This window comes from Phacochoerus africanus, chromosome 3 (assembly GCF_016906955.1).
Source record: "Phacochoerus africanus isolate WHEZ1 chromosome 3, ROS_Pafr_v1, whole genome shotgun sequence".
Lineage (NCBI taxonomy): Eukaryota > Metazoa > Chordata > Mammalia > Artiodactyla > Suidae > Phacochoerus > Phacochoerus africanus.
Genome location: NC_062546.1, coordinates 159,754,792 through 159,778,196, shown reverse-complemented (window position 1 = coordinate 159,778,196; position 23,405 = coordinate 159,754,792). Strand labels below are relative to the sequence as shown.

General features: G+C 39.0%; 1 protein-coding gene across 1 annotated transcript in view; it reads right to left on the bottom strand.

The window, feature by feature from the left end:
• ANKAR (ankyrin and armadillo repeat containing) overlaps window positions 1-18,655 on the bottom strand; it is a 59,762-nt gene extending 41,107 nt beyond the window's left edge. Inside the window, 7 exon segments of the mRNA XM_047773063.1 lie at window positions 3,720-3,939; window positions 4,897-5,077; window positions 8,274-8,376; window position 8,963; window positions 9,032-9,195; window positions 10,294-10,731; window positions 18,049-18,655. Coding sequence (XP_047629019.1) covers window positions 3,720-3,939; window positions 4,897-5,077; window positions 8,274-8,376; window position 8,963; window positions 9,032-9,195; window positions 10,294-10,731; window positions 18,049-18,649 — 1,708 coding nt within the window. The 5' untranslated portion in view covers window positions 18,650-18,655.
• Between the last annotated feature and the right edge of the window lie 4,750 nt (window positions 18,656-23,405).

The following is a 23,405-nucleotide window of genomic DNA, read 5'->3' as shown; positions in this document are numbered from 1 at the left end:
CAAAACTGGAGAGATAGACAGGTGGGTTCAGAGAATTACAACTTGCTGGAGTAGAAATCCAAGGGCAGAAACTACCACAGGAGCCACTGGCAGGCTCAGAAAACCTGATCTGTAATTGACAAATTGCTGGTGGCTCAGTTCAGACAAGTCTGAGTGTTAGCAATTTCAGAGGGACCCCATGCTTCAGTGAGTTTTACCTCCAGGAACTTGACCAGGTCCTCACAGTTAATATTAGAGAAAAATCCCCTTGCTTGTGCTTCCAGCAGGGGAAAGGGCAAAGGAACCATTTTGAAATACACCAGAGCATTCTATTTTTCTTAATAAGGCTGTTCCTCAGGCTCTATTTTACCAGAGCCCAACTTGCTGAAGTTTTATCATAGCCTAACCTACCTGGGGGAAGGGAAATACCCAGCTACAGCCCCCTCCAGCCATCCTGGTCCACCTAAGGGGCAGCAGGGAGTGAGAAGCAAGTTGAAATTCATGACTCAGGAGCACAGGCACCCCAAAAGACTGAGACCTAATCATAGGATTATAGAACCTATTGGTTCATTTCAGTCAGTGAAAGGCAATTAGCAGCTCTTGGCAGGAAAAACATAACAAAGGAACTGAAGTTTTTGTTTGTTTTTTCAAACAACACTAACCACCCCACTGACCTTCTCTCCCTCTTCTCTTCACCCTCCTCCAAAAAATATTTCAGCAAAATCCAGGGGCAAGAATACTATTCTTATATCCGCCTCTTAATCCTTTAAAATGTGCTTGCTGGAAATGCAGAATCTTGGCTCCTGCCCAGGCCCTCTGACTCAGTCTTCATTTAACAAGATACCTGGGTGATTTATATATATTTCTATATATTTAAAATTTGTAGCCTCGCCTTGAAATATGCATTGTCTGGTGACATTTGGTTGTCCCAGCTGGGGGTGGGGGTTGCTACTGGTATTTAATGGATAGGGACCAGGGATACTTCTACACATTTTAGAGCATAGGACAGCCCCCCACAACAATTATCAAAGCCACAGTGTCAGTAGTGCTGAGGCTGAGAAACACTTTCCTAAGTCATGCTTGAATCAGGGAAGTTCTGGAGGAGTTTACGTAGTCTGAAGAAAATATTCTCGAGTAGAGAAAGAACCCTGGTCTAAAGAATAGATGTTCTGTTGGGACCTAAAAGCCATTTTTATCTCTCTTTTCTTTGAATTTCTATAGTACGTCACTTATATATTAATGCCAGTGACTGTGAGATGCTACCCTGCATTCGTCATCATACATTCATTCAACAACTATTCCTGGACACCTACTAATCCCACACTTTCTTCAGGCACAAGAATACTATGACAAAGTAAAAAAGCCAAATCCTTACCCTTTATGGACCTTGTATTAAACTGAGGGAGTCAATAAGTGATATTGACAAGGTAGCCATAAGTGATATTTAGAAAAGAAAAAAAATTAGAGCAATGATGAAGAAGGTGTACTACTGTCACTCAACTGCAAAGTCCTACAGAGTAGGTGGACCAGATAAGTTTCCTCATTCCCCTTCAGCCCCACTCACCTCTCTTTACCACCTCCCTGCCCTCTGCTTCTGCAGATTTAGCAACCCTCCCCCAACCCACCCTCTGGCTTCTTGTCCGTAGCTGTCAATGAGGGGACCCTCCACAGGAGATTGGAGGAGGAGGAGGATAATGAGGTCAAGATACTTTTCTTCTCTGAGGGCATCTCAAATTAGCTGTTCTCTCACCCATGGAAGGTGGCTGTTTTGAATAACAACAAAATTCAAGATGTTGTAAATGGTTTCTTTAAAAACAAACCCTCCTTGAATTATATAGAATGTGAAGGTATAGCCTTTTACATGTAGATATATATAGAAGGGGTATCCTTTAAATTTTTTTCTGTTTTCTTAGGTCACATCTCTAGAATGACTCATACCTCAGATGTCATAGATTGTTACTGTCACTAGATGGCAGCATATCTAAATAATATTAACTGCTTTTTTTTAAAGCATAAAACCCACTTTGCGGCCTAATTTTATAAAAATAAGTAGAGGTAATTTGCAAATTCCATAGTTAAAAAAAACTTAAGAGAAATATGAATAAACAACTGTTGTTAGAAAAAATTATACTTCAAAACATAGATAAAAATCATTTTGTGTTACTCTCATGTGACAGCATTTTGGAGATTATATACTATAAGTTTTAATATATGAAGTAAGCTTTTAAAAATGCACCAAATATTTTACTTATGTCTTACCATTTCTTTCTTTTTTAATGTCCAGTTTTGATGATTCTGTTTTAAAAGAGAATACACAAAGAAGTATGATTACTAATATGTAGCAGTTTCCTAAATTAGTCAAAATTGAGGACAAAATGACTATGCTTAGATGAAGATGACAGGATTATATCAAACAGGACTAGTATAACTTTTGGCCAAGCCCTCTGGGCCTGGACATGCACCTGACATGACATCACAGCAGACCTGAAGACACTGCCTCGCATATAGCTGGCCAAAACTCACAGGGACCAGTTTTGTGTTGGTTTAGTAACAACACATAGACATCCAGTAGAATTAGACGTTTTCTGTACTTCAAACTCTACCCAGTTCTCAGCAAATGGAAATTCAAGTAGTCACAGGATGAGAGACTTTAATTACTAAAGTTTTTTTTTAATATACCAAAGACACTTAAATTACTAAAGTTTTTTTTTAATATACCAAAGATATCTTTAAATAACAGGCCACCCACTGCATTCTGACTGAATTTGCACTCTATTTGAACTAAATTAATTATGTATTGAATATTTTAATTAAGAATAGAAGCATCTTAATACCAAAATATTTTAATTATATTGATAGAATATGAAATTTATCAGTAGTCAACAGGATTAAAGCAGCACATTTTGTTTTGGTGTGTGAAAATTCAACACAGCTTCTTAAGGTAGCAAGTTAAAATATAAAATTACCATTTCTTATTGCTAATATAATTGCATCAGCCATTCCCAACACTTCTCTTTTAGTGGCGAGGCTTTATTTCCAACTGTACTATTCCACTTTCATTCACAACTTTATTATTTTTATACTAGTTAAATTTATTCCAGTGAACACATAAGTATGTGTGTATATTTAATAATTTGGAAAATTTCCTTTTTAAAGTTTAAACTAAATTAGCCTTAAAGGGTCATTAATCCAGAAAAATATGATTGTAGAGGAATTTTTTGTTACTAAATATAATTTAAGTTTATGTAGTATGAAGAAACTATTACCTAGTTAAGAACCTGGGATAAGAAATGGATGTTCTGCCTGGGGTTCCTATCTCCCTTTTCTCAGACTATCTATAGTACATTACTGTATATTAATTATATCAGTGATTATCAAATGATACCCTGAATTCATCCATCATGTATGCATTCAACAACTATGTCTCAAGCACCTACCAATGCAACGCTTTCTTCTGGACACTAGAATACCATGACAAAGTAAACCAAATCCTCGTCCTTCATGGAGATTATATTCAAGTGAGGGAAACAGTAAACAAATAAATAATACTGTATAAGGGAGCAATGAGTGAACTTAGAAAACTAAAAGGAGCCCCTCTGAGATAAATGAAACAAAAGCTCAACTTTGTTCTAGGAACCAATGTTTTATTTTAACCTTGCTATAATATCAACATGCATGCCTAATGCTGAATAGGGGTAAGTAAAATAAAAACAGTTTAGGATTTAAAAACCCTACGGTACCTTGGCTAACTATAATAAAACGTCTCTGGTTGACATTGAAGTTGGCATTGCACAGTTGACATACAATTGGAACTCTGTTGTGTAGAGCAGCGTAATGGAAAATAGCATAACCTGCCTCATCTGAAACATTGATCGTTGAGCTTGAGGTTTTACGGCTAAATGTGTGGAAAACAGCAGATAATCCTCTTTCAACAGCAGACTTCATACCAAACGGAATACTCTAAAATTATGAGGAAGGCCCAAATTAGTTTTTTCAAAATACATCTAAAATTTAGTTTAACGAAAACAGGACAAGGAAATATATTTATATGATCACATGATTGGTGCTCAATTACAGTAGAATTTTCATAAGATCCATGTGGAAAATATCTCACTGGTGGAGTTCTCGTCATGGCTCAGTGGTTAATGAATCTGTCTAGAAACCATGAGGTTGTGGGTTCGATCCCTGGCCTTGCTCAGTGGGTTAAGGATCCGGCATTGCCGTGAGCTGTGGTGTAGGTCACAGATGAGGCTTGGATCTAGTGTTGCAGTGGCTGTGGAGTAGGCCAGCGGCTGTAGCTCTGATTAGACCCCTGGCCTGGGAACCTCCATGTGCTGCGGGTGCAGCCCTAAAAAGTGCACACACAAAAAAAATTTACAGACACTAGAACAAATAAAAGGTAAGTAAATGCCAACGTAGTCTTTGAAATTGATGAGCTCACCATTTAATTTAACAATTCTAGAAGTCAAGGCATAATGAAGCAGATACAAAGACTTGATTCAGGAAGCCAAGTTTGCTCCTTAGGTTTAGTTCCCATGACACACTCTGCAATATACTAGATGTGATTTGGCAAAGATCCTTAATTTGCTGCTCCTCAAATTTCTCAATTATAAAATACGAATAACAATAGTACTAGTACCTTGAAAGAACTTGTTGAAAGGATATACAGTAGGGCCTAGCATGCAGAATAAGCACTCAATAAATATTGGCCATTATTAAAATTAATCACAATTCCATTCTTAAACATGTTCTGCAACCTGGCCAGAAATTTGTACTCCGGAATTGTAGAGCTTTTTAGCTGCTAAAATGTGGAAACTTAATTATGTATTTAACCTATTATGTATCACTACAATAAAAATTTGAAACATACTTGTTTATAATTTCCTACATTAAATTAGGTGGTAATCACGGAAATACCTTGCACTTCATAGCTTTTTTGAAACCAAATTTTTTCTTAAATTGTTCATGCAATTGAGCATCCGTCAGTGGAAGTCTTTTCAGTCTCAGATTGTTCACTATTTCATTTATGGCTCCCCACCACTGTGTCTTATATAATTGCTGATAGAAAGTTTCAAGTTCAAAACTGATCACATAGTAGCTATTAAAAGAAGAAAAGAAAAGAAAAAAATACAAGTTTTTCCAACATGGAAGTGAGTTGCTATTTTTTTTCTATGCTGGCTTTTCTTTAACAATTACAATTTAAATACAAATATAGTTTAAAATGTATTTGATGTAAATATTTTAATAACATGGTTATTAACTGTTACTAATCAGGTCTTTTATAACAGGTATCTTCTCTATATTGGCCTTTGTAAATGTCTCCGTCCTTCCCATGCCACTGCCAAGGGCACTGTCTAAAAGTCACTGAAAGCTCTAACTCTGACCAAAGGAGTTCTAGGTTTACCTTCTAACCACCTGCTTACTCTCTTCTTGCAAATTTATATATTAACTCTTTTAATCTACTTATGTCTACATTTACTTTCTCAAGAGTTACTGTGAGTCTGATGTGCAATGATGGTTTGGGTAATGGCTCCTTGATTTCTATTCACTGCAGCAGTGGACTAGAGAAACCCCAACCCACCAGGTCCTTGAGACATAGGTAGACAACAGCTCCAGTCCCCTCTCACAAAATGTAAATGCCTCTGTTCCCTAGGGTTGCTTATCATCACAAGTAGAAGAAAATAGTGGCCTTCTTCCACTTCTGCCTGCTAGGTACCCTGACCCATCCCCAGATTTCAGCGGTAAGGCCTTAGCTGCTGACCCTACCTCTGCCAATGGGAATCCTCTTAATGTTACCTGGGTTTCTGCTCTAAAGGCAACTATTGATTGATGCTGTAAATATAGTATTCTTGACGGTGGTAACCCCTCCCATGGCTCTTCACTTTGCTGCTCAGGGTCTATCTGTTTTCCCAAGGGTTCCTAGAAGTTTGTTCCATTGTGCTAATTTCCAGGGAAAGGTCAGTGACTCTATGCTAAGGAAACTCCTTGCCCAGAAGCTGAGGGGGGATCACTGGGCCTCAGAGATCAGTTAAAGAAGGTCTTAGGGAAACACTCCATTATGAACTGATCAGAGGTTAATTCTCTCTCTTCCCTTACCTTTACTTCAATTCCAATTTCTGAATATAATAGACCCCTGCATGGATAGAGGCATGTTTGAGGACCTGTTAGCATTTATTCGAGGTTGTCATTCTTCCTGCACACCATCCTCTTCCCCCCAAAGCAAAATAGACCACAGAATATAAACTAAATCTGTCTTCACGCATACTTCACAGGTACTTCTCCAGGCCAGGTGGTGGCATTTGTCACTTTGGGCCCCAACTTGGGCCCCAACTTGTGGATGTGCTACCTTCATTTGTGGGGACTTGCCTAACTTACTAGATTCCAGCCTCCAAAATTGAGGAGCAGTTATTCTTATTCCTACTCAGATGTGAAGACTTTCAAATCATAGTGGTGACAGGTTCATGGACCTTGAGGAGCTATATGGCTTAAGACCATAATGGATGACTAAACTACATTTCTAGAAGAAAACATCTCACCTTTCCTTGGTATTATACTCACTGCTAAGAGTAGGCACCGTAAATAGAGCCCCAAGGCCCGCAAGACTGTGTCCATAGATCTGGGCTCAAGGGATGTCCTTTAGTGTTTGGCTGGCCCAGCTCTAAATCATCCTGCTCCAAGAGAATCTCAGTGTCAGAAACCTCTGTCTTTTCATATACTTCTTCAGGGAGCTGGCTCTGGCTGTGGTAAATTGCTATGGAATCCGAAGTTGCTGACTACATTTGGGGCCCTAGTGCTCAGTGATGTACTCTCAGATTACTGCTCAAGTAATGACACAAACTTATAAATTTAACAAATACCAGGGGGAGGTGGGCTGATTTCTTTTAGAAATTCAGTTTCATCATGCAATGCAACTCAAGCATCAAAATCAGCAAGGGGCTGTCCTACCCTAGAAACTGGAGAAGCAGCAGGTGATAGAGGATCATTGTACCCTGAAAAAGTCTCTTAACACAGAATTATGTGAACCTATGCATAGACCCACACTGGCCCACACAGAGGTGATTACTGGAAGCCCAGAAAGCCCAGATAGGCAGCGCTATGAGGGAGTCCTCATCCAAGCACTTCCATGCATCTTGAAAGAAATTTATCATCTTTTGTTTTTTTGAGGGCCATATGGAAACTCCCAGGCTAGGGGTCAAATTGAAGCTATAGCTACTGGCTACACCACAGCTACAGCAATATGGCATCCAAGTTACATCTGCAACCTACACCACAGCTCACGGCAATGCCAGATCCTTAACCCACTAAGTGGGGCCAGGGATTGAACCCACGGCCCCAAGGATACTAGTCGGGTTTCCAACCCACTGAGCCACAACGGGAACTCCCTATAACCTTTGTCTTTACTTCTTCACATCCCATGAACTCTCTCCAATCTTACCCTTCAACTTACTACACATAGTCACATCTAAAATTCTCTTATCAAGTCATTGCCAAATGCAGAGGACTCTTTTAGGTCTTAAATTGACTTGGCCTTTTCCTCTGTTGAATTTGATGCTTTTAACTATTTCCATATTTTAAAAATTCTCCCGATTTGGTTACCATACTATCATACTTTCTTGGTTCTCCTCTACCTCTAGCCACTCCTTCTTAGTTTCTTTTGCTTTCTCCTCTGCTACTCTCCACCTCCCTTTAAAAGCTGCTATTCTCCAGAGTTCCTGATGTGGTCCTAGCCTCTCAACTACTTATGAGACTTTAAGAAAAACAAACTCCTGTGTGCTTTAAAATCTCTAATCTCTACCTCTGACTTAAATGCACTCTGCACTCTATTTCCCTTATTTACAAATTTCCATATCCAAAATAAGAAAATCCTAGAACTTACATAAAAGATACTAGCAATACTGAGAGAAAAATAGTGCTGACAGGCATAATGTGACCCAGCAGAGGAAGTGGATTTAATATATTCCTCATCTAAACAAAGGAGTGTGTGCTGAGTCCACTGCTTTTGAGTGGGCCCAGAGGACTTGAGCCCCACCTCCTACCCCATTTAACCACTGTGTTCATTATAAGAAAGAACCAATTATAATATCTAAGGATTATTACACAGAATGTATTAAAGTGTATGAAGTGATAAATATAACATTTAATACTTTGTAGAGTCTGCAGTTATTCACAGGGACCATTATTGTTCCAGGATCCCCCTCCTGAGGTTTTAAGTTAGTCTTTTCATTTTGACACTTTCCTGGTTTTCTGCTTTCAGCAAATTATGACACTGTGAATAATTACTGAAAGTTCCTTACCTTTTTCCATTAAATTTCAGGACTGGTATTGAGTAATATTCTCTGTATCCTGAATCTTCTGCAAATGTATTAGCAGCACAATCCCGTATTTTTCTAAATTGTTCTAAAATATAAGTTATATTACTGAAAAAACTTTACACACATCTCAGTAATTATGACTTATTTTAGATGAACTTGTATACATGTAAAGGACAAATTTTAAATAAAATATCCCCTAAGACCCAGGTAATAACTGTATGTATCCAGTCTCTACTTTGGAATTGAGGGAAAATTTTTTTAAAGATATATAATATAGAGAAGGTAGAAAAGCAATGACAATTAAAATGTATTATGTTTGTATTAAATTCCAGATGAAGAATTATTGTAGTTCTTAAACTCTAGAGGATCTCTAGTCTAATACTAATCTTTGAGAAAAATGGAAGAATATGTATAGAATATTCAAAGATTTCTACTATACTCTTCAGCTAACTATTCTAGGGCAAATATGGTCCATTAGAAGTCTGTAAATTCTGCAGGGATGATAGTTGTACCTAGCTTATTCATCACTTTGTCTCTGACATTTAACACAGGGCCTTAGATATACTCACCCTTAATTAATGTGTGTTACTGAATATATGAAGACTTTGTGTGTGTATGACTTGTGAAGATAGTCATTTGGAGAGCTGCCTAGTGACTGTAACAGCAGAGACTCTGGTAGAAGAATTGGATAAAAGAGCTGTGAAGTGACAAACCATTTCAGAAACAATAATAATTAAAACCTTAAAATCTTCCAAAGCATTCTCAATTGAAGGGGTGCTGATATCAAATTCAATTCCTCCATGAACATGAAAATACTGATCCTCTTTGTAGTGAAAATTCTGGCATTTAAAATCTCTTCCATAAATAAATGGAGGCAATTCTCGCTCTGTCTTGACCTTGTCATCTTCAAAGATGAAAATAAACTTTTGTTTAAAAATTGAACAACAGCATGTAAGCAATCATATTTTGGAGGTCTAAACATTAAAATATATCATACATTTTGGGAATTTTCTGCAGTTTCATTGTACAGATATTTCAAAAGAATAGTCAAAACATTATTCTACTTACCAATTTTTACGTGTGAGCTCAAGACTAACATCTTACCCCCCAATTATCAGGAAAGATTTCAAACACTGTCCCTTAGAGAATCTTTAGTTAAATAAACAAAAGTTGCCTGAGCTAGTTCAGGAAAAAGATACATTGTAAAGAAAAAAAGTAGGTATCTCTCACATGACAAAAATAACCAGCCCATTTTTTGGGAAAGTAATGAAGCCAACATTTATTTTGAAAAGTAATTTTCTAAAATCCTGGCAAGGATTAGGTTTATTCAATATTTTGACTTGCTAACAGGATACGGTTTCATCAATATAAGGTATAAACTGTATTTTGAGAAATGCAAAAGGTTCAGAAAAGTACAAAGAAAAATGTAATGCCCTAATCTCACCACCTGGAAGTGAACTATTAACATTTAGTTATACTTACTTCCAATAAATTAAGTAATCAAACATTACAGATATAGTTAACATCCTCTTTAAGAATATTAGTTCCATACACAGGACACTTGCTCCACCCTCATCCTTGGACAAGCACTGCCATGAGTCCATTTTTAAGTAGTTCAAAGATATGGATTATAATCTTCACCATCATAATTCTCATGATACAAGTTTTCACTAAATAATTTGTAAAATTCCTACTGAAAACTTGCTACCTGAACAGAAATCCTACTGTGATAAGCCTACATGAGCACCAATGCTCACTAATGAGTTCTCAGAACTCATTATAAGTCTTTCAATAGCCCTTATAAATTGGTATATATACCACGTATTGTGTGAATATACCAAGTAGTTCTAATTATGTTGGAGACATTACATTTTGTTTTTAATTTCTAATAGGCTACAGCTTGATTATATGCTTAGACTGACATACTAGAAACAAAATAGAATTTAAAAATAAGTTCAATATATATCTGCATTTTATATTTAATTTTTGGTGACACTCTTACCTGAAAAAGGCTGAAGCAGACTACTTAAATATGGAACTTTCATCTTCTTTTTTAAACTTAGTAGAAATGGAGTCAAAAAACATATTAATTTTAGGTATCCTATCCCTTTTCTGATTTCTTTTTTTTTCTCAAAGTGTTTTTGAATAATCTTTTTTTGAAGATATAATCTTTGCTGTAATCTTTGGTAGGTACAAATATCAAGATAATCCTGATTATATTTTATAGCATCAGTAAGCCAATAGGCTGTTTCAAATATAAAAACATTTTCATACTGTTGAACTTGTGTGGTACTGAATGTCAACTTTAACAGAATATTTTCAGCATATTTCATAAATAGAGCTTTTTCTTCAGGGCTATTGGGATTATATGTTGGATCTTCATTCATGTCTTCATCATAGATTCCATTAAAGTCTGAATCCTTTGTAATGTCAATCAAACCTTCAAAGTAAAAAAGAAAAATTTTAGGGAGTGGGATGGACTGGGAATTTGGGGTTAATAGATGCAAACTATTGCTTTTGGAATGGATAAGCAATGAGATCTTGCTGTATAGCACTGGGAACTATATCTAGTCACTTATGATAGAGCATGATGATGTGAGAAAAAAGAATGTATACATGTATGTGTGACTGGGTCACCTTGCTGTATAGTAGAAAATTGACAGAACACTGTAAACCAGCTATAATGGAAAAAATAAAAATCATTATTAAAAAAATAAATATTTTATTTTATTTTATTTTGCTTTTTAGGGATGCACCTGCAGCATATGGAAGTTCCCAGGCTAGGGGTTGAATCAGAGCTATAGCTGCAGGCTTCCACCCACAGCCACAGCCACATCTGCAACCTACACCACAGCTCACAGTAATGCCAGATCCTTAACCCACTAAGTGAGGCCAGGGATCAAACCCACAACCTCATGTTTATACTAGTCAGATTCGTTTCCACTGGGCCACAGCAGGAACTCCAGAAAAAGAAAAAGAAAAATTTTAGATGGTGAAAACTTCATACCTGGCTTCTAGATAAATAGAGTCGATTGAACATAGGGTTTCATCTTGAAACCTCACCAAAATGACAGCTAAAGGATAATGAAATGCCAGTAATATTGTCAAAGGAGAAAAGCAGATGGATATGTGTTAACCAAGCAGAGTAGAGAAAGATAGAAGCTTGTGGAATTAAAAAGAATTGATTTTCATTCCCTTTGGAGGAATGCAGTATCATGGAAACATCATAACACAAGTTCCATCTTTAATCGAAGAAAATATGGAAGAATAACAAGAAAAGTGATCTTTAAGCAGAGATCAGCTTCTTACTTGGGCATGAAGTATAATTTGCTTTTTCAGGTCATATATCACACATTCCTTCTTTTTGCTGATAACAGAAGCTATACATATATAACAAATAACTTGCCTCCTAACTTATATGATGAAACAAGAATTACAACTTGATTTTTGAGTTCCTGTCGTGGCTCAGTGGTTAATGAATCCGAATAGGAACCATGAGGTTGCAGGTTCGATCCCTGGTCTTGCTCAGTGGGTTAAGGATCTGTCGTTGCCATGAGTTGTGGTGTAGGTCGCAGACGCTGTTTGGGATCTGGCATTGCTGTGGCTCTGGCGTAGGCCAGCGGCTACAGCTCCGATTAGACCCCTAGCCTGGGAACCTCCATATGCCTTGAGAAGCAGCCCTAGAAAAGGCAAAACAAACAAACAAACAAAAAATAAATAAATAAAGTAAAATAAAGAACACAATTTAAAAAGAAAAAGAAAAAAAACTTGATTTTTCTCTATATTATAAATGACAAATCTCTTATGTTACATTTTCTTCCCGTTTATTATGATGAAATCAAGGACTTTCTTGTCATTAAATTGTCTTTTTTAAGATAGTTACATCTATAAGGTTACCCTTTAATTTAGGCTTGAGAAAATGACTTAGAATCATAAAATATAACTGCAGAGAATGTGGAGTTATTTTGTATCATATGTTTATTAAAGTGTAAATAATACATCAATGTGCCCCCTCTTTCTTTTTTTTCTTTCTCAAATCTATATACTAAAAAAAAAGTCTTGGATTTTTAGGATGGCCGCTATGATTCATCTCCCTTTTGCAAAAGAGTTAGTAAGATAAATTATTAGGAGATTATAAAGAAATTAAAGCATTTCTGACAGTTAAAATAGCTTTAAACACAAGCCAGAGCACTACTGATGCCTCTAAAACTTTGTGGCTTGGGGAGATAGGAGCTAGAATGCAGCAAGTGAATTTTCACTCCAGAGGGAAGAAAAGCTTAGAAATTGGAAGCACGTGGAAACTATGAAAGGCCATGGTGTAATTTTTTTTTTAGAAAATAGGTTCAAAGTCTGATTAACGTGTAGTAAGTCACCCCACCCCACCTTCCACCCCCCCTCAGCCCCAGATCACCTTCCCCAGTTGCCACAGCCCCTCCCCTCCCTAACAGTGCTGGGAAGCACAGTGGAGAGGCTGGAGGAGAGGCAGTACAGAAAACCAGTCTAAGTGAGAGTCTGCAGGCTGAATGGGGAGACCCACAGCCTCTTCCCTTTCTCTGGCTCCAGCCTCATTGTCTCCTCCCAGCAGGAGACTGGAGGAAGCAGACCAATCAAAAAGACCTTTAGATAGAGCACTTGGGGGAAGGTTCCCCAGACATAAGGCAAGGTTTCCTCCTATGCAGTGTACCAGTAAGTAAGCCAGCTCCTGCCCCACTCCTCCACCAGGATGGAATAAACAGCAAGGATTGTTAGAGGAAGGCCTCTCAGATGAAAGACAGAAACTAGCAAGGGGGGTGGGGGGTAGGGGGGAGAAAGGATAGAGAATGGAAGAATGGGGGAATGGATTTGGGAGACCAGTAAAGCAAAGTGCCTAGAGAAGATTCAGTCAGCTCAGATGGGAGGAGGATGCAAGTGTGGAGAGAGACATCTTTAAGGAGAAAATGGAGATGCTGAACTACCTGGTATTTCACATCACTGAGAGGAGCTCAACATTGCCATTCAAAAGTTTGGGACTGAAGTGATAAAGACAATTGAAAACTAAACTATTTTTTTTTAATTGCACAATTGTTCACATCATAAAAAAACACAAAAGTTATTAATGAAAGAAAATGTGATCCCAGCATGTTATGCAAATCAGTTGGGAAGATATGTACAAAGTCATAGCGAAGTAAAAAAATGAGAGTGGACTTAACCAAAAATTGGATATAACTAAATTTGGAAGATGGGGGAGTGGTGGATACAAGATTCCATTGTTTTAACCTCTCTGCTAATTTCTTTTTAATATTATCTCCTGTCCTAATTTTGCTCCTGAACTCCAAATTCTTTTCCCATGCCTAATGTCTTTTACCTAAATGGCACAGAAGCACTCCCGAACAAAATCCATGTTTCCTCTCCCTCAAATCTGCTTTTCTTTCATTCCATATCACAATTAAAAGCACTATTTATCTATCAGTTCCTCAAACTGAAAACCCGAGTTTCCTTCAATTTCCTTTCTCTTACATTCTGTTATTAACCATTTAATTTCTACATGTACTAAAAATTTACTATGTGCCAAGCACTGTAGATGTGATGAGAATTTAAAGACAAAAAGATACACTTTTCTGTGCTCTAAGTTCTCAAGCACAGAGAATATACTAAGGAAGACAGATGAAGCCAATAATTTCAATACAAAATGGTACATGTGCACAGAATAGCGGAGGCTACATCTGAATCAAGTCTAGAAAATAAGTAGCAATAACCTGGAGAAGAATGCAGAAAAGTGGGGTGAGGAGTTCCCATCATGGCTCAGTGGTTAACGAACCCGATTAGTATCCATGAGGACGTGGGTTTGATCCCTGGACAGTGGTTTAAGGATTTCGCATTGCCATGAGTGGTGGTGCAGGTCACTGACGCGGCTTGGATCCCACATTTCTGTGGCTGGGCATCTATAGCTCTGATTTGACCCATAGCCTGGGAACTTCCATATGCCACAGGAGCAGACCTCAAAAGAAAAATAAATAAATAAATAAAAATAAATTTTAAAAAAGAAGGGTGGGGTGAGAGGGAAGAATATTCCAGATAAAGGACAGGAATGAGCAGAGGCATAAAAAATAACCATTTCACTTCATCGGCTTTTGGTATGAAATAAGGTCATCTGATTAAAGGACCTGCCTTAATTAGAATCCCTTCTCAGCAAACTGGATAATATGATCAGATTTTTGGTGTGCTCTATTCTTCACTGCTGTTGCTACAGGCTTTTAATTTTTTTAAATCAAAGTATAGTTAATTTACAATATTTTGTTACTTCTGAGTGTATGGCAAAGTGAGTCAGTTACACACATGTATATACGTTTTCAGATTCTTTTCTATTATATGTTATTTCAAGATATTGAGTATAGTTCCTTGTGCTATAATAGTTACTTGTGAATTTTATATATAGTAGTGTGTATATGTTAATCCCAAACTCCTAATTTATTCCCCCTACTATTCCTTTTGGTAGCCATAAGTTTGTTTTCTACATCTGTGAGTCATTTCTGTTTTGTACAGTGCAAAGCTATCAGAGAAGTGAATTTTAACTTGGCCTCACTGAAAAATAATTGGCCTCCTGCAGAGTTCCTTGGAAATCCATTATAGATACAGTGTTTAAGGCAATCACATGGTCAGCTGTAAGGTTTGAACCACAGTCTCCCAGTCAAGAGAGAAGGTGCTGTTTCCCCAAACACGAAAAATGATACAGCAGTTTTTACCGCTATCTTGCCACCACACAGCAGCCACTACAAGAACTAAGCTAAGAGCACAGGGCTAGAGCCAAATTTCCATGAGTCACACTCTATATCAGACAGCTTTGTTTTCCTACCTCACTTCCTCCTAGACCATATTTCTCACTCTAGCTCTGGTTGCATGGACTAGGTCTACATGGATATAACTTGACTGCATCTGCCTCAGATGCACCACGTGGCCCTCGTTTCTGCCCTGGGGCTTCTCTGCCACTGTTGCATTAGACCCCTGATAGAACCCATCCAGCCCTTCTGATGCATGAACAAATCTGCATGAGGGAGTTTACTTCCATGCAACCTTTGACCAATGTGGGAGAGGAACCAGGGAAAACCTGCTCCTGTCTTGCATCCCTCAGGCTGACAATCTTGAAGTGTACTCTATGGAACTCCTCAGAGAGTCTCAGCAAAACCATCCCCAATTGTCCAAGTGGTGGAAGTGCAATAGCATATCCTTGGATTGATGATTCCTCCTTTTCAATTCACTTGTTCTGTCCCTCACTCCTGTTCTTTGGAGTCATTTCCCATGAACTACTCTGATTTCAGCCCTCATTTCAGGCGATTTTGTGGAAACCTAGCCTAATACACATTGCTCTTGTATGCTGGTATCAGACCCTGCGTTTCCTTAAGCATGCAGCATACAAGTCCTCTGCAGGATTTCATAGTGATGCTCTAGATGTGGTGCATGATGGGGAACCTGAGCCTATTCCTGCTGCTGCCTCTGTGAGTTTGCTCCTGCAAACTCCACTCCAGCATGTCTCATGTGTGCCTCTTGGGTCATGTCCCATAGTTTGCACTATACCACTGTTACAGTGCCTGAAGCAGGCTGATGCTGCTGGTTCTTCAGCAGACTCTCAAAATGCAGTGGCTGGAGAAGAGAATCTCTGTCCACATATGATGCCCTTCTGTGATTGATCAGCTGGCAGCCAACATTACAAAGTGTTTTAGTGTAACACACAGTACTTTCTCCAAGGCACATAGAGTAGAGATACTGGATTTGTAAAGATTTCCAGCCTCATTCATATATTGTGAAAGAGGGATTAGAGGCAAAGAGAGCAGTCAGAAAGTGGCTGCAGTACGTAAGGCTAGATAAAAGGGTGTTCTGTATCAGGGTATTGAAGTAGAGATAAGCCAAAGTAGATGATTTTGAGATATTTTAGAGGCAGAATCATAACAGTTATGAATTCCCACCCAGGAAAGGAGAATTAAGTAGAAATGTTCAGGGCTGACATTTAGATGTGTATCAAAAGGACCACAGTGTTAAAATACTGAAATCTTGCATATTGTGTAATAAATTGCATTGCAACATCCCTGAGCTCTTTGAATGGCATCTTCCCCTTGGATAGCCTGGAAAGCTCCATGATCCAGCAGAGGGTACATAGGAAAAGCAGAAGGTCTCTGAGATCCTATTCCAGCACTATGCTGATGTCTGTTCTGATTGGTCGGTGCTTAGGCCATGCTGGTGGTTAATTATTTTGAATATCACCCCCCAAAAACATAGGCAATGGAAGACAGACAACTTTAGTCTCTCGGGGCTCCCCAACTCTACCTACAATGTGATTAGAGATTTTCTCCCCTCAACCTGGAGAACCACTGTGAGCAAATCCTCATAGAGGGTGGCCTCACATATGATGGACAGCTGAATTCAATAGGCCAGATGCTGGGCCACCAAGTGCTTGATATAACTGATTTAATTTTATTATCACTAAGCAGGAACCCTCTGTCCTTAGTTATAAAACAGGACATGTTTTCCCTCCTGGCCACATCTCTTCTTACTACTGATGCTCTCACTGGATAATCCAAAGGCTCTTGAGACTTTAACATATGAATGACTAAATCCTCGATGTGCACTTCTAACCCCGATCACGATCCAGAATTTGACTTCTACAATGGAAGTTTCCACTTAGATATATGAATCTAAAAAGGCTCACTCTTTCTTTACCAGTCAATCTATCGGCTCTGGCCTTTACTTTGCTTGACACGTGCCAGATTGGAATGATGGTTCCAAGTATGCAGAGAAATAATCTGACCTGTGCCATGTTCCCTACTGTCTTCCAATGATTAGTGACTAGATCACCAGATAACTTCCAGGATAAAAGGGTCATCAACTACTAAAAGGACATCTTAGTTTAGTCACATTTTATTTATGTGACATGAACTAGCTTTGGAGGTCCTAAACTATCAGAAGGGATAGTACTTCTGGGTGAATGCTAACACATGTTTTAAAGATTTTGACCATGCCATATTCTCTTCAACAAGGCATCTGCATGATGTCAAAGAATCAGTAGCCTTTAAGAGGGAACTTCCAGACCAGTCAAGGGAATGCAGAAATTAAAGGAATTTACTAGACATTACTGGTAGTCTTTTGCATTTATTCACCATAATCACCCGAAGACCTACAAAGTTAGAAGAGATTTTTTTTAGATTCCAGTTACAGCTATAATCTTTTAGAAACCAGTGATCCTCCAATCCTAGGTACTCTGCACCTATCCCATGGCATCTGTCCTGATTCTTCCAACATTAGACTGAGTAATTCTTTCCCAGAGAAAGAGAATTTCTGCCTATACTCACTGCTCTTGGATCTTGCTTAATTACCCTGCATGGAAGTGAGAGTTATTAGCTATGTAAACTGTCTTTGAGACACAGAGGTACCATCTCCAAGAGATAGTTCTACTTGCTGGTATACACAAAAGCTACAGAGCCTGAAACAGATCTGGAAATCCAACCTAGCAGGTGAGTAACCCTGCTCTACTGTCATCAGGCAAATCTTGTTCCCAGGTGTTTGAACTTCACAGCAGTCTAGTTGTAGATATAGTAAATAGCAAACGAATACTTTTGCAGTTCAGGTCCTAAGATTCAGAAGGTGAGACATTGGAAAGATGGATTTTTTGGAATTTAAAAATCTCTTTTAAGAAATGTGGCTAAATCCATAAAACTGAGCCACAGATAAATTGCACTTAAATTTTAAAAAGGCTTCTAGTAAAAATAAAACATATTAACTCTCTTACCTGCTGAACTGAACTCTGCAAAAATATCTCTGTTTGTTTGAGGCTTCCCATCTGGATCAATGTCCATGATGGTACGCCACAATTCAGAGAATCTAGCTCGTTTTTCTTTGGGCATGTATATTCCATGCCATAGTGCTTTCAACATGTAGTCAATATTGATCAGAATTTGCCCAATCCTGGTATCATAATAAGCTGGAGGTAATTGACAGGAAGAACTCTGATCATAATTTGCTTCTAAACTGATTGAAGGAATTTGATTTAAGCAATAAATTCCAACAGCCAATTCCCTTATGATCTGATGGACTTCTCTATAGTCTAAGAGGGCAGTAGGGTCCACAGGAGTCAGCAGGATTGCAGTGGAGAAGCCTACATTATTCATTTGACTCATAATTCCACATGGGATGTCTAGTTGGGAGTGGACATCTTCTTTGGCAGACAACCAGCTGACCAGTGCAGTAGTTAGCAACTCTTGTACTTCACTCCGATCATATTTTTCAAAAAAAGCAGAAGCATTTCTCTGTACTGCCAAATTTTCCAGGTAAGTTTCTTCATCTTGAATTTGATCAAATCTAGGTGCTCCTTTTTTGGGCAATCTTAACATTCCTAATTAATTCACGTGGGTCCTTTTTGAAGTTTCTGCAATGAATAAAAGGGAAAAGATAAGCAATACAATCTGCCATGGTAATGAAGCTGAATTTCTCAAGAAATAAATCTGGGAGAGTTCCTGTATGGCTCAGTGGAAACAAATCTGACTAGCATGCATGAGGACACAGGTTCAATCCCTGGCCTCGCTCAGTGGGTTAAGAATCCAGTGTTGCTGTGAGCTGTGGTGTAGGTTGCAGCCGCAGCTCAGATCTGGTATTGCTATGTCTGTGGCATAAGCTGGCAGCTGTAGCTCTGATTTGCCCCCTAGCCTGGGGACCTCCATTTGCCACAAGCATGGCCCTAAAAAGACAAAAAAAATAAAATAAAAAAATTAAACTTATGCAATGTTATATATAGATCAATTACATCTCAATTAAAAAAAGAAAGAAATCTGCATCTTCCGCTTTATTAGGTTAACTGTTTCATGATCAACCATTACATTTTTTCAATTAAGATTGTTTTAAATTGATATGTAAGTGATATACACTATATTAGTTTCAGGTGTACAGTACAACATATTAATTTGATATTTGTATATATTTTGAAATGATCACAATTAAGTCTAGTTAACATCTGTCACCATACATAACTACAGAATTTTTTTTCTTGTGATGAGAACTTTTAAGATTTACTCTTAGCAACATTCAAATATGCAATATGGTATTATTAATTATAGTTGCCATGCTGTGTATTATATCCCAGTGACTTATTTATTTTATAACTGAAGTTTGTCCTTTTTGACTTCCTTTACCATTTTGCCCACCCTATCCCCTGCCTCTGGCAACCACCAATCTGTTCTCTGTATCTGTGTTTGGGTTAGTTGTTTGTTTTTAGATTCTACATATAAGTGAGATCATACAGTATTTGTCCTTCTCTATCTGGCTTATTTCCCTTAGTATAATGCCTTGAAGATCCATCCAGTTTGTCACAAATGGCAAGATTTCATTTTTTTATGGCTAAATAATAGTCCATTATATATGTATAAACATTCCATTTTCTTCATCCATTAATCTGTCAATAAACACTTAGGTTGTTTCAATATCTTGACTGTTGTAAATAATGCTGTGATAATTATGGGTGGTCAATATATCTTTTGGAGTTAATGTTTTCAGTCTTTGAATAGCCAGAATATGGTAGTTCCAATATATTTTTTCAGGCTTAAATGAACTGCAGCATTAAAAAGTTGAAATCTGAATTAAAACAAAATTGCAGAATTTTTAACATTAATCATTTTAACATTAATCATAATTCTGCTTTTCAAAATAAGCCAAAAAAACCTAAGAATTATGTCAAAAAGAAATATAAGTTTATATACGAGAAGCTACTGCTTCATACCTAATCTTTTTTTGTTGTTGTAGAGGCTTTTTTTTTTTTTGCTAGGTCTGTTTTGTTTTCAGGGTTTAAAAAAAAAAAAAGCAGAGACAAGATGTGCCTGCTTAACTTTCTATTTCTGTGCAATGCTTCTCTCTTCCTGGAATAATAATAACCATAACGACTATTTATTGAGCATTTACTATTTGCCCAGCTCTATACGCAATATTTTATTTATTTCATTTAATTGGCCCATCTGTAGTGAAATCACCTGGGCTTGCTTCGACAGATTGCTGGATCCTACCCTAGAGTTTCTTTCCGATTCAGTCTCTTGGAGCTGGGCCAGAGAATTTCCCTTTCTGAAAAAACTAGATGCTGCTGATTCAGGCAGGACTCTTTGAGAACCCAGCTCGGCGAGACAGGCGCTGGAATCCCCACTTTATAGACGCAGAAATGGAGACTAGGAAGGTTATAGGATGGACCTGAGGTTTCACACCTTCAGAATCAGAACTAACCTAGGTTTGTCCATCAAGTCCACGTGGACACGGGAAAAGGGAAAGGACAAGGAAAGGGAAGAAACCCACTTGGAGATGATACTTTTCTTGTCCAGGAGAGGGAAGCTGCGTCTACGCTGGTCCCCGGGGTATTCCCGTGGCGAGGACAGTGGTCGTCTCCAATGGCCTCTCACTGGGCTCGAGTCCACGGTTAGGAGCCCCGCGTGGGCAAAGGCGCGGGCGAAGGGAGCTGCTGCAGGGAGGACGGGAGGCACTTTTCCTGAGCCGAGGGCCTAGAGAGGCCTGTTTGTACCTCGAGGCTGCCAGGCTCTCTTGGGAGCCCAGAGCCTCACCTGGGCTCCATCAGTCGGCCTTGACCCACCGCCTCCCAGGCGCCGGCAAAAGCCGTTGGTCCTCTGGCCTGGGGACACCCGCGCCGGGCTGCGCCGCAAGGGGGAGCCCCTGTGCTCCCGCGGCCAGGTCCGCCCCTCACTCCCGCGCGGGCTTTGCCTGCGGCTCAGACTCTTCCCCGGAAGATGAGACCCGCCCCACCCCGCCTCTTCAAACTTCGTGCGTTGTGCTTTGTGCTCAGGACAACGGGAAGCTCTATCATTAACCTACCTTCACTATTTGTCTCTGAGAAAGCTCACCAACATAAGCGGCGGCGAGGGAGCCAGGCTCTGGGGTAATCCTTAGTTGGAATCCCATCTCCTCCTTCATTCTTTGATTCAACAAACATTTACAGAACGCTTATGAGCCAGGCACTGTGCCAGAAGTTGGAAACCCTGGAAAATGGCAGACACAAAACCTCAAGGAATTTACAGTTACGGAGATAATCATACAGCTGTATTTAAACAGTGCCATAAATGTCAGATGTAGTGACAGCACAGGAAGGAAAACCAACCATGACCATGGTTTGGGAAAGGCCGCCCTGAGGTGGTGATCTTTTAAGCTGAGCCCGATGAAAAAGCTATCCAAGCAGAGTTAGAGAGGTAGAGGAACAACAGGTGATGAAGAACTGAGCTGAGGAGAAAGCTGAAATTTTTGAGAAACTAAACAAAACTTTCCATAGACGGGAGAAACGTGTGCATAAAATTGGGACAAGGAGGTAGGTGAGGGCCAGACTATTCAGGCTGCTGGGTTAAAGATTATGGACTTTATTCTGAAAGTTTAGGCCAGATTGGTGGCAGTAGAGGGTAGGTGCAGGCTAGAGTGGTGGCGGTGGAGATGGAGGGCTGAGGACGGGTTTGAGAAATAATGAGATGGCCTTTGGGAGCAGTTTGAAAAACCGCAGTGTTTAAAACAGGTGTTTGTCTAGGTGACACCCAGATTTCTCTCAGGAGCAATGGGGGATCAGGGCAAGATTAAGAGTTCAGTTGTATCTGTGAGAGAACCAAGTAGAGATGTCAGATGTGCCTTAGATACACAGATCTGAGAAAAAAATGGCAGCTTGGGTTAGATATGTACATCTGTGCAGGCTTAGGGTAACTGAAGCCAGGAGAGTAGCGGAAATCACCACAGGAGAGAATACAGAAGAGTTGAGAACTTGGGATGGAGACCGGAGAAATTTAATATTTAAGGGTCAGGTGGAGAAGGTGGAGGCAGCAAAGAATATAGAGCAGGCAGTCAAGAGGGCAGGAGGAAAACAAGATTGGTTACAGAAGCCAAGAGAAAGAGAATGGCCAACTTCATGAGATGGTGCTCTAGGTCTAGGGAGATGAGAACTGAAACATTTCACTGAATTTAGCAACGTGGAGGTTTCTCATCACTGTCTGGGGGCAGAATTTCTCTTACTCCAACATGTCATTATTTTAGTTGCTGTGGAGGTAGTGAATGTTAGTAAATTTCTAATTGCTTTTCCAGGGCAAGGGATGTCAATAAGTCACTGCCTTCTTTAAGAGATTTGCATGTTTGCACTTACAAAGTATGAACAATGTGTGTCAATTTCTCTACATGAAAGTATTTTTTGCTCCACATACTGGATGGCTTGTTCTGAGTGGGATCTTGGGAAAGACTGTCCCTTTAAGCATTAACATAGACTTCATTCCAGAGTTTATGGGATGAAGCAGCATGTAAACTAAAAAATCAGGCCCCCTGCAGAGTTAAAAAAAAACAAAAACAAAAACCCCAAACCTAAAAAGCATGCACACAGGATATCCTGATAGAGCACGTGAACTAGATGCCCTCCAGAGATTCCATTGGTTGAATTAATGCATGTAAAGTTCATAGATAGTGCCTGGCATGTCTTCAGTATTAAACTATACTGCTATTATGAAAATTATATTCATTCCCAGGCTGCTGGACTAACTTCTTAGTTCGATATACTCTTCATATGAGTGTTGACTTAGTGCTCAGGACCACAGACAGTTGAAGTTCTCTGCTTTTTGGGTAGAGGGTTCAAAGCTATTCAGGTAATATCTAAATCTGGTTTGAACATTACATGGGCCACAGAAGAAATTCAGGGCATGTGAAAATCAGGAAGGGTTGGGATACAGAGACCAGCGAGAGGCATAGCCTTTTTGATGGGTGGATGCACATGTTTCTCTTTCTAGTGGCAAGGAGGAAAGGATGGCTGCATGTACAAGTAAGTTAGGTGTTGGAAAGTGGAGCAGCTCTTGGCTTGATGACTTTAAATTTTCTCTGTGAAAAGCCCAGGTCACGAGCAGAGAATGTGGAAAAGAGAGGGAGATTCAAGATTTGTGGGACAGAAGACTATTCAAAACAGTCTTCAGACATTCTCAGAGTGGGACAATGAGCTGCCTAAAAAGATGTACCACATATTTGCTCAGGTGTGAACCTCAGACTAAACTGTTTAGCTTCTTTAAACCTTAGTTCTCTATGTCAACAACAATAACAAATTGAATTATTTCTGGATGTAGCTACTACCATGAAGAGAGTCAGTTAAAA